Below are 18,245 nucleotides of genomic sequence, written 5' to 3' on the forward strand. Positions count from 1 at the left end.
GTGTGTATGTGTGGAGGTGGGGGGTGTGCATGTGGGGGAGTGTGTGGGGGTGTTTGTGTGTGTGTGTGGGTGGGGGTAGGGGGATGTGTGTGTGTGTGTGTGTGTGTGTGTGTTGGGGGGGGGGGTTGGAGGGATGTGTGCATGTGTTTGTGTGTGTGTGTGTGTGTATGTGTGTGTATATGTGGATGTGCGTGTGTGTGGATGTGTGTGCGGGTGTGGGGGGTGGGTGGATATGTGTGTGTGTGTGGGGGGGGGGGGGGTTGGGGTGTGCATGTGGAGGAGGGAGGGCTGGATGTGTGTGTGTGTGTGTGTATGTGTATGTGTGGAGGGGTGTGTGTGTGGGGGGATGGGTGTGGGGGTGTTTGTGTGCGTATGTGTGTGTGTATATGTGTGTGTGTGTTGGGGGTGGGGGGACGTGTGCGTGTGTTTGTGTGTGTGTGTGTGTGTGGAGGGGTGTGTGTGTGTGTGTGTGTGTGTGTGTGTGTGTATCGGGGTTGTATCCAAGGGGGTTGTGTCAAAGCATGTCCAATGAAAGTGGTGTTGTATCAAAAGAGGGGTTGTGTCAAAGCATGTTCAATGAAAGTGGGGTTGTATCAAAAGTGGGGTTGTATCAAAAGTGGGTGCGAGTAAACCGGTCATCACTGCCAGCAGTTTTAAAGTGGCAGTTCTAGTTCAATATATAATTTCATTTTTAACAGTCGCTAACATAGTTTTAGACTTGGTTGAAAAAAACGGGAAGAGAATCCCATGAAAGTTTCCGTTCATGGAATGAAATGATTTCTCAAAGGCCTGTAAAATAAAGCCCATTCATTGAGTCACCCTCACGATTTTATCTCGAATTCACCATCTGATTTAATTTTTATCGATGGTTTTAGACTTGGTGTCAGAAATAATTGCGAGCATTCACGCACACACGTGAAATTGCCGAGATATATTTATAAAAATCGCGCCACGATGATACACGAAAATACACCGCCTAAAATAACAGACGGGGAAAATGTCAACATATATTAAAAATTCGCTTTTTATTTTCCGTTAAGATATATTACTTTTACTTTTGATGACAGTCGTCACAAAAACGACATATATTTCTTCGTTCTTATTTCATTCAACATTATTATCCGGAAGTAAAATATGTTTCAGGAAATTACCGAGATATTTCTTCGTTTTTTAAAAATTAGTTATGTGCGCATTCACGTTAAATAGGTTTATTTGAAATCTTTAATTTTCACAATGTAATTTACTTGCCATTTGTCATTTGATGATTACGAGACACTTCCTCTTGAGGATCGTGACAATTAATGTGTTGCGTGGAAACTTCCATTTCCAAAATGAATGAGACGATCGATGAAGAACGCAGTCTTGAACAGGATGCAGCCAAAAAAATAACTAGACGGGAAAAAGCCGATTGGAGAGGAGAGTGAGGAGCGATTGGAGAGGGGATTGAGGAGCGATTGGAGAGGGGATTGAGGAGCGATTGGAGAGGGGAGTGAGGAGCGATTGGAGAGGCGAGTGAGGAGTGATTGGAGAGGCGAGTGAGGAGCGATTGGAGAGGAGAGTGAGGTGCGATTGGAAAGGCGAGTGAGGCGCGATTGGAGAGGAGTGTGAGGAGGTATTGGAGAGGAGTGTGAGGAGGTATCGGAGAGGAGTGTGAGGAGGTATTGGAGAGGAGTGTGAGGAGGTATTGGAGAGGAGTTTGAGGAGGAATTGGAGAGGAGTGTGAGGAGGTATTGGAGAGGAGTGTGAGGACGTATTGGAGAGGGGTTGGAGAGAAGTGAGGGGTTTGAGAGTGAGGGCCAATTGGAGAGGAGAGTGAGGAACGATTGGAGAGGCGAGTGAGGAGCGATTGGAGAGGCAAGTGAGGCGTGATTGGAGAGGAGAGTGAGGAGCGATTGGAGAGGAGAGTGAGGCGCGATTGGAGAGGCGAGTGAGGGGCGATTGGAGGGGAGTATAAGGAATTGGAGAGGAGTGTGAGGGATTGGAGAGGAGTGTGCGGGATTGGAGAGGAGTGTGAGGGGTTGGAGAGGAGTGTGAGGGGTTGGAGAGGAGTGTGAGGGGTTGGAGAGGGTTATGAGGGGTTGGAGAGGAGTGTGAGGGGTTGGAGAGGAGTGTGAGGGGTTGAAGAGGAGTGTGAGAGGTTGAAGAGGAGTGTGAGGGGTTGGAGAGGAGTGTGAGGAGTTGGAGAGGAGTGTGAGGGGTTGAAGAGGAGTGTGAGGAGGTATTGGAGAGGAGTGTGAGGAGGTATTGGATAGGAGTGTGAGGAGGAGTGGAATTGGAGAGGCGTGAGGATGGAGAGAGGAGAGTGTCAGGTGGAGAGGAGTGAGATGTCACATATTATGTGAAATAAATAAATTGTGTTCATTACACCATTTCTGGATCTGATGAATTGCCAGTAACCATTTTTAAAAAAATGAATGTGCAGCATCCATCTCAATATGTCGAAATGTCACACACGTCCATGCCCGTGGGATTCACATGGGTGACCCCACTATATTTTTTAAAAATCGCGGCACGGTCGGTCATACACCGCCTAAAATAACAGACGGGAAAATGGCGAGATATATTAAAAATTTGTGGCAGACTTTTCCATTTGATGACAATCGTCACGATTAAATATTTAATTTATACGTCGTCACAATAATGTGGAGAGAGGGGCATAGCTTCGTTCACGTATCGCCACAGACGGGAAATTGCCGACAGATATTTCCTCGTTATTATTTCATTCATCATTATTATACGGAAGTAAAGGTAATCCTGTTTAAACTGGCATTCATTCCAGCGAGGGATAGGAGAGGAGTGAGGTGTTGGAAAGGAGCTAGGGGTTGGAGAGGAGCGAGGAGTTGGAGAGGATCGAGGGGTTGGAGAGGAGCGAGGGGTTGGTGAGGAGCGAGGGGTTGGTGAGGAGCGAGGAGTTGGAGAGGAGCGAGGGGATGGAGAGGAGCGAGGGGTTGGAGAGGAGCGAGAGGTTGGAGAGTGAGGGCCAATTGGAGAGGAGAGTGAGGAGCGATTGGAGAGGAGTGTGAGGAGGTATTGGAGAGGAGTGTGAGGAGGTATTGGAGAGGAGTTTGAGGAGGAATTGCAGAGGAGTGTGAGGATGTATTGGAGAGGCGAGTGAGGAGGTATTGGAGAGGGGTTGGAGAGGAGCGAGGGCTTGGAGAGTGAGGGCCAATTGGAGAGGAGAGTGAGGAGCGATTGGAGAGGCGAGTGAGGAGCGATTGGAGAGGCGAGTGAGGAGCGATTGGAGAGGCGAGTGAGGCGTGATTGGAGAGGCGAGTGAGGCATGATTGGAGAGGAGAGTGAGGAGCGATGGGAGAGGAGAGTGAGGTGCGATTGGAGAGGTGAGTTAGGCGCGATTGGAGAGGAGTGTGAGGGGGTATTGGAGAGGAGTGTGAGGGGGTATTGGAGAGGAGTGTGAGGAGGTATTGGAGAGGAGTGTGAGGGGTTGGAGAGGAGTGAGGGGTTGGAGAGGGGCGAGGGGTTGGAGAGGGGCTAGGGGTTGGAGAGGAGCGAGGGGTTGGAGAGTGAGGCCCGATTGGAGAGGAGAGTGAGCAGTGATTGGAGAGGCGAGTGAGGTGCGATTGGAGGGGAATATGAGGGATTGGAGAGGAGTGTGAGGGATTGGAGAGGAGTGTGAGGGATTGGAGAGGAGTGTGAGGGATTGGAGAGGAGTGTGAGGGATTGGAGAGGAGTGTGATGGATTGGAGAGGAGTGTGAGGGATTGGAGAGGAGTGTGAGGGGTTGGAGAGGAGTGTGAGGGATTGGAGAGGAGTTTGAGGAATTGGAGAGGAGTGTGAGGGATTGGAGAGGAGTGTGAGGAGGTATTGGAGAGGAGTGTGAGGAGGTATTGCAGAGGAGTGTGAGGAGGTATTTGAGAGGAGTGTGAGGAGGTATTGGAGAGGAGTGTGAGGAGGAGTGGGATTGGAGAGGCGTGAGGATGGAGAGAGGCGAGTGTCAGGTGGAGAGGAGTGAGGGGTCACATATTTTGTGAAATAAATAAATTGTGTTCATCACACCATTTCTGGATCTGATGAATTGCCAGTAACCATTTTGTAAAAATGAATGTGCAGCATCTAACTCAACATGTCGAAGTGTCACACACGTCCATGCCCGTGGTATTCCCACGGGTGACCCCACTAGTACATTTATATAGCGCCTATATTATATCCAGTTCTCGGAACTGCTCAGAAGCGCTTGTTTCGTGGTTATCGGTACGTGAACACACCTTTGCCAATATACAAACATTTGAGTAACATTTTAAAACCCGTATTTAATATTTCTTAAAAGTGCAGTAAAGTTATAGAACGTAACTTAAAATGACATTATATGTTGAAATGAAAATATCCTTTTAGTATAAAACATCGTAAATGTATCGTAATGATTACTGCGAATGCTCTATTATCAAAATATATAGTTATTTGAATGTTAAATTTATACTTTTCTTTATTTGATTTACCTAGTTTAATACAGGGATGCGAAAAACATTGTATTTTTATTTTTAGGGAGAGACGTTTACAAAGAACATCATTCTGCCCTGTTTATCAATTCATTTATCATTTTATGTTCATATTCATTAACTTTGTCATGGTTGTATGTCATTACCATGCAATAAATATTGTTTAAATCACAAAATATAGAGGGGGAGTGTTATAATCCTGGGGAGTCATTTGATCCTGCAAGGGGGAGTGTTAAAATCCTAGGGGGAGTGATTTAATCCTCGGATAAAACCATTCTAGGGTGAATTTTTCCAAGGAAAATATCACTCCAGAGTGATTTTATCCTGGGGAGTGATTCTATCCTCCTACACCGGTGCATCTTCAGTGCCCGGTGATACCGCCGTGCATCACATAGAGACGGTATAAGGAGGGAGAGATGTACAAGAATTGATTGATTAATTGTGTAATTAAATAAATAAATAATTGTAAAATAATTAATTCATTAATAAATTGGAGAATAGCATACCTAAACCACCAGTGTTTCTTCCGAAAGTCTAACCTTTTGAAAATTAAAGAATTAATTAATCAAAAATTTAATAATTAATTGATTAATCAGTAAATCAAAAATATCCTTTATAGCCAAATCACTTGGTCACTGTCATGCCCAAATATTATCTTCCTAGCTTAAAAGGTGCCTGAAATATTGTCCAGATGAGAAAGAAAATAAATAAGTGATTAATAATTAAAATAAATAAATAATAATGGCAAAATAATTAATTTCTTAATCAATTGGAGAATAGCACATCTAAACCACCACCGTTTCATCCGAAGCTGTAACTTTCTGAATAATAATTAAACAGATGTTTGGTACTACAGAACTTTAAAATACAAGAAAACAAACACGACATAATCTTACTATAATTCACCAAATGTCTGTCCGTCCATTCGAAGGTACCCCAAAAACGGCTGAACCGATCGCAACGATATTTTGGGTGGGTATTCCTGGGACCCTGGGGGTAAAATAGGCTATATTGTTTTTCCAATTTTTCCAAGTTTCCAGTTTTTCCAAACACGGTGGAATAATATTTATCGATGTGGACAGTGTTGTGGCTTTTGTTGAAATTATACGAACCAGGAGAGAGTAGATCGATTCCTGACGAACCCTTCCTATAGAAACATGCGGCTCCGAAGTAACACGGCAGCATGTGCAAAGCGACTGAGAAACAGGTGTAGCGGCCGCTTCCGTGTTACAGATTCGGCGCACACTCTTCACACATAAACGTGCGACTGAGAAAGACGTGTAGTGGCCGCTTCCGTGTTACAGATTTGGCGCGTACTCTTCACACATAAACGTGCGGATGAGAAAGACGTGTAGCGGCCGCTTCCGTTTTGCAGAATTCAATCTTTTTTCAAAATGGGTGCCATGTACTGTTTAGATTTTGATGATTTGCATGTGATATGATTCAACGGATGTTTATATGAATCGTTTAAAATAAAAAAAGCCTTCTGATATTTTGCCCCTTCATTTGGGCCTCCCAATTGAAGCCCCGCCCATAGGGCGGGTACCGTTGCTAGTAACAATAACCGAAGCTTTTTGTGCTGTACTCTTCAAGGCGATTCACAGCAAAAAGGCCGGAACAGCTGAGAGATCGTGCATTTATAGCATGTCTATGTAACAGCGACACCAATTGGTTCATCAGTCATGATGTATCTGGTATTCTGAATGCCCATTGGTTGACTCAGTCCCTGGCTCTGATTGGCTGGAGCGGAGTTGTTATCGATGACTCACCATTTGCATCAGTACCTTGGAGGGAGGGGCGATGGGGTTCCCCCAAAGCTGGGGACTCCACATTTGCAAACATACCATGGACAGTGGTCGGAGCAACACCTTTAATCTTTCCATGTTGAAAGAGAATGAGAGAATGTACTAATTCCTTTTGACGACACAATATAGAGTCTGTGTAATGGATCAAGGTTGCTTCTAACATACGTAGATGTAACATAATCCGACCATGGCTCAATATCTTAGGATGAACTGGGGTGGTGTGGGGGATGGCAGGTTAACGAGGGTAGAAAAGATCATGGTTTTGGATTGGGGACGATCTGAGATGGTGGTGTATTTGTGTTCCTCTCAACAGGTGCCTTCCTCTTCCCTTACATCATAATGCTGGTTTTTTGTGGGATTCCTCTCTTTTTTCTGGAACTTTCATTTGGCCAGTTTTCCAGCCTGAGTTGCCTTGGGGTGTGGAAGGTCAATCCCCTGTTTAAAGGTATGTCTTGGATCATGTGCTGTGTTTGCTACTTACTTTAACCAGGAACACAGATTCTACCTTTTAATATGACTTGATATTATCAAAGATATATGATGTAAACCCACTGATCAATATTCCCAATAGATGTGAGAATTACAATGCATAATATTTATAAGCACAACCAACTCTAAGTTTTGCCTAAATAAGGAAGCAAATTCTCAGAAAGTGCAACATTTCAGCCACAGAGTGGTCCAAGTGGTCCTCATAAGGGACTATTATGTAGGAATCATTGCTTTGATGATGGGCCCACTATGATTGAAAGATAAATTTATGTGAGCAGTCTAATTATGCTCTAGAGTGCATTACAACACTGTTGGGAAACATTGCCTCAAACATGATGAATAAACTTATTAAATCAATCCTAAATGGATTGGCACACTGAGGCACTTCTCAATGCAAAAGGAGGTCACACTGATTATTAGCCCCCGTTGGACTTGGTCCGAAACGGGGGCTTATGGATTGGGTTTCGTCCGTCAGTCTGTCCGTGCCTCTGCAACCATATCTCAGAGATGTATGGACCGATTTTGTTCATACTTGGCACAAAGATAATGCACGATATTATACATATGCACATCATTTTCTTTCGCAATGCAATCAGATGGTCAACTGACGGCCATTTTAGTTGTAAAAACCTGATGTTGGACACATCTTCAACCATTTCTCGGACAAGCATTTACTGATGTTGTTCAAACATGGCACACAGATAATGAATGACAATTTACATATGCACGTATGTGTATTTTCCAGATCAGATCCAATATGGCCAACTGGTGGCCATTTTGTTACTTAAATGTGTCACCAACAATTTCTCGGACATGCATGGTCCGATTTTATTCATACTTGGCACAAGCATGACACATGACGGCATACACGTACACCTCACTTTATTTTGCAATCTGATCAAAGATGGCTGACTGGTGGACTGGCAGCCATTTTAGTTATGAATAACCCAAGAGTGAACACGTACCCCATCATTTCTCAGACATGCGTTTACCGGTCTTGTTCAAATGTGGCACACAGATAAGGAATGAGTGCTTACATATGCATGTCATTGTCTGTCGATATCAGATCCAAGATGGCCGACTGGCGGCCATTTTGTTACTTAAACATGTCCCCAACCATTTCTCGGACATGCAGGGACTGATTTTGTTCAAACTTGTCACAAGTCCAATACATGAAAGTATACATATATGCAGAAGATTTTGTTTTGTAATCTGACCAAAGATGGCCGACTGGCGGCATTTAACTCCATACAGCAAAATTACTAAAACCATGGGGGCTATGACATTTTTGTCATTTTCTCCTCGTTAATTATATGCAAAGACATTTGATTTTTCCTGTTATAATTAAGTGTTGTTATATCCTTAAGAGTTCATGGAAATGCCTTGAAAGTGCTTTTGGTTTCATATCACAATGACCTATTTTGTTTTTACTTCCCAATTAATAAATTTTCTCCTGGAATCCCCCAATGTATGTATAATAATAATAATAATAATAATAATAATAATAATAATAATTTTGCACCCTACTGTATGTGCAGGACGAAATTTGCAAATAATTAATGGTGACACACAAACACACACACACACACACACACACACTTTTATACTTGCATCAAATTGCATCGACAGCAAAAGAAAAAAGAAAAAAAAAGGTTTACATAAAAGTTGAAATGTGCTTTTCTGCCATTTTGGTAAGCATTTGGATTTTTTTTTTTCACTTTGCTCACGTTTTTTTTTTTTTTACTTCCTGCAGGAGTGGGCTATGGAATGATGGTCGTGTCATCCTATATTGGCATATACTACAACATGGTTATCGCTCTTTCTTTCCATTATTTCTTCTCCTCTCTGTCTGCAACATTGCCTTGGACATACTGCAATAACGAATGGAACACTTACAAGTGTCGTGGTGTTTTTGATCACCACTCTTTCAATGGTAATCCTCATTGACACCTGCTAAAGCACCTAAACGTTTTTATTACCATATAACATATTTTGGATGTTTGTGTATACTTTACAATTCTGCAGTTTCTCTCAAAGTTGAAACCCTTTCAGACAAATACCCTCACCAAATACCCTCAACATTTCTTGTCCGTCACGTTTATTTTTATGCATGTTACTTTATTTTAACTATTTTGTAAATATCTGAAGCAGAAATATTGAGCTTCCAAATGAAATCAGATAAAATCAGGCAAAAACTGAAAATATTACCATTGATTGTCTTTAGTTTCATAAAAACCAACAATGATGTGAATATTCTCAGCTCTTCCGAGAACCTTGAATTTTGTATTTAGAAAAACGTTGTTCGTCGTTAATTGTTCCAAAACAATTCTCAAAATATTTGAGTTGAGTAGTTTGTCTTTCTATTTATGTTTAACAGAAAATACTACATCTTAGATGGATTAGAATAATCTGATTTAAGCTATTTATTTATATTATGTGTAATATAAAAATCCTATTGTTTTTTTTTCTTCGTCCCATATTAATTTTTCCCATCTGGGTATGAATATCACCGCTTGCCTTGAGATATTCATCATTTTAAAAGTTTTGTAGTTCGTTGTACTTATTGGTCAGAAGTAATTTCCATATTTTGACAGAATGCAAAGTAATTTTGCATGTACATATGCCAGTATTAATCAGCATTCCGACAGGAACTGAAGAATCAGGGAACCGACACTCCTTAAATTCTTCACTTTTGTCGGATGATTCAGTTGAACTCACAGAATGCTCATCAAAACACAGACGGCATTGGTAACGCTATCATTATATATTTGCATTTTTCAGTCATTAATTTGCAAATGTGGTGCCGGCTTTGGATCCTAGGATCCTGAGTTCGAATCCCGGTCGATCGTTGAATTAACGCCAGGGGGGTTGACCCAATGACCCAGCCTGTCATCCTTCCGAGGTCGGCAAATTGGGTACCAGCTTGCTGGCATGAAAGTGCCGGTGTGTGCCCCGGTTTAGAATAGGTACACCGTATCCCAGCATGTCGTAAGAGGCGACTAAAGGGTTGGCATCAGGAAGGGCATTCGGCCATAAAAACATTGCCTCAAAAAGGGAACCATGATGATTGTCACGGGGCCCGCAAGGCTAATCCCCACTCTAGCAGGGAAAATGGCCTTAAAAAAGGGAATTTCTATTTTTTTCATTCTCAAATGTATCACTGAATTGTTGTTAGGAAGATGGTTGTTTGATTTGCATATTAAAACGAATTTTTATCATCAACACGAGTCACCACCATGATGGCTATTCACATTTAAAAGTTTCTTTCACATTGTAGTAAAATGAAAATCATACGTAGCCTGGAACAATAATGCAATTAGTTTACAACTTTACATCCATATAAATATTTTCAAGTGTCTGTGTATTTGTTTGTGTGTTTGTTTGTGTGTTGTACGTTATTCTTTCATGGCCGAACTGTAGTACCGAGACTGAACTACAGAACCTAGAGGCCCCAAATTTTGGTTGTGGGGCCTTCAGAATCTGAGCAAGGTTTTAAGCTTCTTGCCCCCAAACCCACTCCCGTCAAGGAAATTCTATGTATGCATTACGTGTACATCTGAAAATAAAAAAAATAACTGGGCGAGGCCAATCTCCGCCAAATTTTGCAAACGTGCTTGGGGTACCCATGGTCTGCTCATGGGTACACCTCCCAACCCCTCACCCCGGCCCCCCCCCCCCCCCATCACAAAGCGCTGCATGGGAAAAAACTACTACCTAGGGGTGTGGGCACATGTGCATTGAAATTGTTGAAATTGCATCATAATTTGGATTGTGTATTTTTTTGTGCGTTTGTTTGTTCCTCTTTCACAGCCAAAGCAACCGGTGGGAAAAGCTCACCCAGCCAGGTGGCACCGGAGCCTCCCCCTCCCCGGCCCTGTCATAATTTCAAATTAATTTGCAATAATTCATAGGATTGTTAAATAAGAATCTTGCCATGGAAGTATGGTCAACCTTACCCTCAAATATTTTAATTGAAATGGGATTTTGGCTGTGGTACTAGCTAAAATCTTGACCCTTCCAAAATGTACCATGGGAGCTTTAGTCTGTGAACTGGAGTGGCCCACCAAGCAGGTCCCCCCGCCCACCACAAATCAGCAAAACTATATCTTTTTAATAGCATGTATACTTTAATAAAATGTATGTCAACATGTGATAAATTTTGATTCAACAGGTGTTCTGTGAGGTTGAAACTTGCACTTAAAGCCACTAGTTTTAAACATTTGTAAAGGGGTATTTGAACAGTCGTAACAGTTTAAAATGGGTTAATGCAGTGACCAAGACCGACTCATATCCCATCCCGAGCATTGATGACTGTATTGATAGAATAGGCCCAGCTAAATTTGTAACTAAATTTGACTTGCTGAAAGGGTATTGGCAGATTCCTCTTACTGATAGAGCCAAGGAAATCTCGGCTTTAGTCACACCAAATGGGTTGTATCAGTACAAGGTTCTTCCCTTTGGATTGAAAAACGGGCCTGCTACATTTCAACGGCTGATTAATAAGCTCATTGCAGACCTTGAGGGGGTGGAGGCTTGTCTGGATGATGTCATCATCCACACCATGACCATGGAAGATCATATTAAACAAATTCAGGCGTTTTTCAAGAAATTGACCGAGGCAGTGTTGACCATCAACTTATCTAAGAGTGAGTTTGTAAAAGCACAGGTGGTGTTCCAAGGCCATGTAGTAGGTCAGGGTCAGGTGCAATTGGTGACAGCCAAGATAGAAGCCATTCATCGCTTCCAAGTTCCAAAAGGGAAGAAGGAGCTTATGAGATTCTTGGGTATGGCTGGTTGGTACCGGCGGTTCTGCAGGAATTTTTCTGATGTGGTAGCCCCTTTAACGAATTTGCTGAGGAAAGAGACCAAGTTTGTTTTGGGATGACAAATGTCAAGCTGCCTTTGCCCACTTCAAAGCAATATTAATGAGCTCTCCTGTCCTAGCAGCCCCGGATTTTCAAGAACCATTCAAGTTGGCCATTGATGCAAGTGATGTGGGGGCTGGGGCAGTTCTATTACAGGAAGATAGTGATGGTGTGGATCACCCGGTGTGCTACTATTCGAAAAAGTTTAACAAACATCAGGCAAACTATGCCACCGTGGAAAAAGAGACCCTTGCTCTCCTGCTAGTGCTTCAGCATTATGAGGTGTATCTAGGAACTACTACCTTTCCTATAAAAGTCTTCACTGATCACAACCCCTTAACTTTCATTCAAAAAATGAGAAATAAAAATCAGAGGTTGATGAGATGGAGTTTGGCTTTGCAGGAGTTCAACTTGGAAATTGAGCATGTAAAGGGCAGGGACAATGTCGTTGCTGATGCTTTATCCAGAGTGAACTAACTTTGGAAATTCCTGTAGGTTGTTTGGAAGTTTTGTTGCTTTATTTTGGGGAATATTAATTATTGTTGCTCACGTGAATTGATCATTTGGGTGTGAGTTTTACTTTTGTTTGTTAAAAGAGTTTTTGCATGCAAAGAAAGTTTTCACTATGTTCCAACTTTCTTTATTGAGGGGGGAAAGTGTTACTGATTCGTCACTTCTGTTGTTGTGGTTCTCATCCACTGTAAACATTTTTGTTCCATGTACTGTTATTGTTATCGTTTAAGTGAATTGGAGATAACTGTTTTCAAAAGGTAAAAAAAATTAATGTTTTAAAAAGAAACCGGAAACCGGATCGGGAACCGGATGAAAAAAAGAAGAAGAGGAAAAGGAGGCGGAGCGAGTAAGGTCGAGAAGGAGCCGAGCTGCTTTGAGGTCTTGATCAAACGCTGGCGAACGGGGGATCACGGGTGAACTTTGGGTTTCCTGGGAAAGGGATTCCTGCGACAGAGTTGTTATCGCTGTGACAGATAAACCTGCGTGTCAGGTTTTGCGGTTGATTCCGAAGAGAATCATTGGAGTGCCATTGCGTCTCGAGAACGGACCATTGGCCATTTTGCCTCGTGCCTGATTTCGCATTGCTCCAAGTTTTTCACCTCGCTCCAACCACTTCAACGCATCCAGCCGTTAGCTTGGTTTGCATGTGTAACATGGATTTTGAGTGGGAATTTGCGGTTCGCCGTGTGGGGAGCCGTTGAACATCCATACCCGAAGGTGTGATTTCACAGTCGCCTCTTGAGGGTACCTTTGCCCATCTTTGGCAGTGTGACTGTCAACGGAACGGGATTCTGGTCTCTCGATACAACATCGTTCTGACGATCACTGGAGCGTGGATCGACTTTGGTTTGAAGCTGGGACAGAAACATTGGGAATGTTATTTTCGCTCACTTGGAGCACAGTGAGTTATATTGTACGAAACTGATGGTACCATCATAGGAATGATATATTGGTTGTACAATTGATTAATATTGTTATTGTACTGTTATTCTTGTGTGACCTTAATACAATACTTGTTTGTTGGTAACAATTGGTGTGGTTTCACCATTGATCTTTGACACACAGAATAACACATCTTTCTGCCGTGACTCCTCTCGGGGCTCGGAGGTACACCGTGACCGGGGTTTGGGGAGGAGGACGTAACAATATATATATATATATATATATATATATATATATATATGTATATATATATATATATATATATATATATATATATATATATATATGTATATATATATATATATATATATATATATATATATATATATACAGTAGTGACCCCTAATTCCGAACGCCCCTCATCTCGAACTACTCTAATTCCGAACCGTAAATTCGAGAAAATTTTGTCCCTAATTCCGAATGTATTTCTATAACCGAACCGCCAACATAGCGTTAGCGTCGTTCATATTTCCCGCCGCGAGCGTCGTTCATATTTCCAGTGCTGAAATTAGAGAACTGTGCTTCCATTGGTCTAAAACACAGGCCATTGTTGAAAAGTGGCACCCTATTAAAGCAGTGGTTAACAGGAGCATTAACTTGTTCAGTGACGATGTGATTGACCACTTCAGAAAAATTAAGAAAAGTCGCCAACACCAGGCAACTTTGGAGAGGTGGTTCTCTAAAGAAAGCAAGCCTAGTGAGCCCCAACCCTCTACAAGTGGTGTTAAGAGACAAAGAGAGCAAACACCGTAAGTCAAGTCATCTGATGTTAGCTTGGAAGGTGCCTCACCTTCCAAGCAATAAAACCCTCTCCCTCCTTCCTCCTCTCCAGCCTCCACATGCACCATCAGAACTCTCCACGAAGGTAAATGCAGTTATTTTCATGTTAGTACATTTATTTCTTGTTATTATTATTATTATTATTTGATATTTAGGGCATTTACTCATCTTATTTTACCTTGAATCATGTGTATTTGCAGTTAACAGTGTCTTGATAATGGGTTTTTGGGGTCCAGGAACGGATTAATTCACTTTCCATTATTTCTTATGAGGAAAATAGTTTCTAATTCCGAACTTTTCCCAATCCGAACTGCCGCTGGAACGAATTAAATTCGGATTTAGAGGTTCCACTGTATATGTATATATATATATATATATATATATATATATATATATATATATATATATATATATATGTATATATATATATATGTATATATATATATATGTATATATATATATATATATATATATATATATATATATATATATATATATATATGTATATATATATATATGTATATATATATATATGTATATATATATATATATATATATATATATATATATATATATATATATATATATATATATATATATATATATATATATATATATATATATACAGTCATACGCCGTTTTACGCCATTTCGACCTACATCAAATCCGACTTTACGCCGCTCTTCTAGAGTAAATTTCAGTTCAGCGAACGTCATTATGTGCGACTTTACGTCACTCCTACGGACGTGAAAAAAAATTTCCCTTAAAAATATATTTAAAATAAATAAAATAGTACATAAATTAACAATAAAAGAAGCTAAAAAAACAATTTAAAATACAATAAAAAGCACATTAAAAATATATTAAAATGTATGTACAGTATACTGTACGTACGCGCAGCTGCTGGTTCTCATTCAAAACAGAGGCGATGTACAGTATTCCTTTACTGTGTCTGTGTTAGCCATGGGTCCGAAGAAGGATAATGCTAGTGTTTCCAAGCGTAATGTGGTTACGATGGAAGATAAGTTAAATCTGATTAAAAGATATGATATGGTGAAAAAGTGTCGGTGATAGCGCATAGACCTTATCGCGAATCGGAACCGCAATGCGTCATGGGATCGGAAAGGGGCAATAGCGCCGCCGGCGGTCGCTGTCACTTTGACAGACTGCTTGTTTACATTGACACACTATGTGATCCTTACCACTGTGATCAGCTCATGAGCCAGTATTTGCAAGCCAAGGACACCATCGCAAAACTGAAAGCCGCCATTGCAGTATGTAACAAGAAGCTTACTGTTTCGGACATAGCAAACTGTGATGAACCTGTGAAACTTTATACAGGTTTACCTAGTTATGACCTCTTTAAGTGGTTATTAGCAGAAGTATCCCGTCATGCACAGAACCTTCATTATTATAAGGGGAAATTATCAATGGAAGACAAGACCTGGCAAATAAACAATACTACAAAACCCGGAGTTAAGCGATCTCAATCTTTAGAGGATCAACTACTCATGACAACACAACACATCAACTACTCATGACACTCATGAAGCTTCGGCTTAATCTTCGCGACGAGGACCTCATATTTCGCTTTGGATTAGGACAAAGCACCGTCTCCCAAGTTTTGTTCGCAAGTGCACAGCCAATATAAGTCAAGACCTACTCTCAAGTGCCTTGTTGGTATTACACCTCGCGGAACAATTTCATACATTTCCAAACCTACAGGAGGAAACACGTCGGACAAAAAAATTGTAAAGATGACGAACATTGTAGACTAGTTCCAGCCCGGTGATATTTGTATGGCGAATCGAGGTTTCAACATTCAGGAACTGTTCTTGCATAAGCAAGTTGTTTCTCTTCTCCAATGGCAACCCCCCTTTCCCTCAAATATTTCTTTAAATCGCTGGATTTTAATGCCAAAAAACGCGGAATTTCTTTCACATTAGCCATCTTCCTTTCCGTAAACACAGCGTCGATCGTAGACAGACGCTTCCTCTTCTGGGTTCGTGTTTACGTTTGCCCCCTTTTCGATCCCATCATGCTTTGCGGTGGAGCGCCCTCTGTTGATATTTACCGATTCGCGATAAGGTCTATGCCTTAGGGCTGCCACGCTCGACGGTATCGACCATCATTCATGATAGGGAACGTATTCTCGCATACGTCACTGAAAAAGCGCCGCCGGCTAAGACTGCTAAAATGTGTGTTTGTGTTCAGAAGAGACGCCACGTTTAAGGTGAATAACATAATCTTATTAATTTTATTTATTATTCTTCACAAATTCATTTATTAATTGTGTTCATTACTCATTAAAAAATATGATTCAAATGTGTTTTTAGTGTTCTTTAAGGTTTAGCGATAGTTATATACTTTCGCGAGTTATTTACTCTCGTTTTACGGTGTTTGTCTTCATTTTAAGGCATTTTTAATGTTTTTTTTTGTTTTGTTCTGTATGCAAGATCGAGGCTCGTGAAAGAGTTAAAAGGCATTGCACCCGGTTTACGTCAAAAACCGAGTTACGTCACGGCTTATGGAACCAATTAATGACGTAGGCCGGGGTATTACTGTGTGTGTGTGTATGTATAATATATATATATATATATATATATATATATATATATATATATATATATATATACACATACATACATACAGTATATACAGTCATGTGAAAAAGTAAGTACACCCCATTTAAAGTTTTGACTTTTTCAACATATTTCAACATACATCTATTTGATCTTCATTTCAACAATATTGATAGATAAAGGAAAAAAAAAAAAAACCTTTAAATAGATAGATAGATAAATAGATATAGATAGATAGATACCACGATAGATGGCACGATAGACACGATAGATACCACGATACCAGATATAGATATAGATATAGATATATAGATATAGATATAGATATATAGATATAGATATAGATAGAATAGATAGATTAAAAAAAAAAAAAAAGCCCACATTTAGAGGCCATTTTTCCCCGCAAAGCGGGGGTTGGCCTTTTTTGGGCACCGTGGTTGTTGTTGTTTTTGTTGGTCCCCTTTTTTGAAACAATGTTTTACGGCCGGATGACCTTCCTGCCGCCAACCCTTTTTGTCGCCTTTTTACGACAAACAGGGAATTACCAGTGAATTGGTACTCAATTAGCTGACCTCGGAAGGATGACAGGCTGAGTCAACCCCCCTGGTGTTAATTCAGCGATCGACTGGGATTCGAACCCAGGATCCTAGGATCCTAAGCTGGCACCCTAGCCGCTAGCCCAACACCAGGTTATAAAGGTGATATAATATAACAAATATCATGAAACATTTACATGTTGTAGTCCATTGTATAATTTAAATAAACATAAATGCAACTTTCGCATGTGGAAAAAGTAAGTACAACCCTACATTTATCACTACTTCAAATACCTAAAATTAAAATCAGGTGCACCACCTCAGGTGCAAATGATTAGAACATCATTGGAGAGGACCTTGAAGGAACCTGTCTTATTTAAACCTCAGACATTTAGTTTGGTTTGCTCTTTGTTGTTGAAGTGTGTGGCGTCACCATGCCTAGATCAAAAGAGCTCACTGAGGCCTTCAGAAAGAAGGTTTTAGATGCCTACGAGTCTGGGAAGGGATTCGAAAAGATCTCCAAACAATTTGAAATCAATCATTCGACTGGCCGGAAGATCATCTGCAAGTGGAGAAGATTCCAAACAACTGCCAACTTGTTCAGGCCAGGCCGCCCCAGCAAGTTCAGCCCGAGAGCAGACCGCAAGATGCAGAAAGAAGTCTCTAAAACCCCCAGAATGTCATCACGGGACCTACAGGTAGCTCTTGCCACTGTTGATGTCAAAGTGCACGAGTCTACCATTAGAAAGAGGCTGCACAAATTTGATGTACATGGGAGGTGTACCAGAAGGAAACCTTTGCTGTCCACAAAGAACATCAGGGCAAGACTAAAGTTTGCCAATGAACACCTCGGCAAAGACCAGCACTTCTGGAACAATGTGCTCTGGACAGATGAGTCAAAGGTAGAGCTATTTGGCCACAGTACCAGAAGACATGTTTGGCAAAAACCAAAGACAAGATTTGACCACAAGAACCTGATACCAACTGTAAAGCATGGTGGTGGAAATATTATGGTTTTGGGCAGCTTTGCTGCATCAGGGCCTGGGCAGCTCACCATCATACAATCCACTGTGAATTCTTCATTGTACCAGAGGGTGCTTGAGGATAATGTGAGGCCATCTGTCGGAAAGTTGAAGCTCAACCGAAGGTGGACCTTGCAACATGACAATGACCCTAAACATACAAGTAAATCCACCAAGGAATGGCTGAAAAGAAAGAAATGGAGGGTTCTGGAATGGCCAAGTCAAAGCCCAGATCCAAATCCCATCGAGATGTTGTGG

At 41.2% G+C, this 18,245-nt stretch overlaps 1 protein-coding gene across 1 annotated transcript in view; it reads left to right on the forward strand.

Annotated features, from left to right (window-relative positions):
• The first annotated feature begins 6,575 nt into the window (after nt 1-6,575).
• LOC137427347 (sodium- and chloride-dependent glycine transporter 1-like) overlaps nt 6,576-18,245 on the forward strand; it is an 80,449-nt gene continuing 68,779 nt past the window's right edge. The window contains exons 1-2 of the mRNA XM_078769179.1: nt 6,576-6,703; nt 8,501-8,680. Coding sequence (XP_078625305.1) covers nt 6,598-6,703; nt 8,501-8,680 — 286 coding nt within the window. The 5' untranslated portion in view covers nt 6,576-6,597. The remainder of the gene's footprint in view (nt 6,704-8,500; nt 8,681-18,245) is intronic.

This window comes from Myxine glutinosa, unplaced genomic scaffold, assembly GCF_964187855.1.
Source record: "Myxine glutinosa unplaced genomic scaffold, kmMyxGlut1.1 SCAFFOLD_1640, whole genome shotgun sequence".
Classification (NCBI taxonomy): Eukaryota; Metazoa; Chordata; class Myxini; order Myxiniformes; family Myxinidae; genus Myxine; species Myxine glutinosa.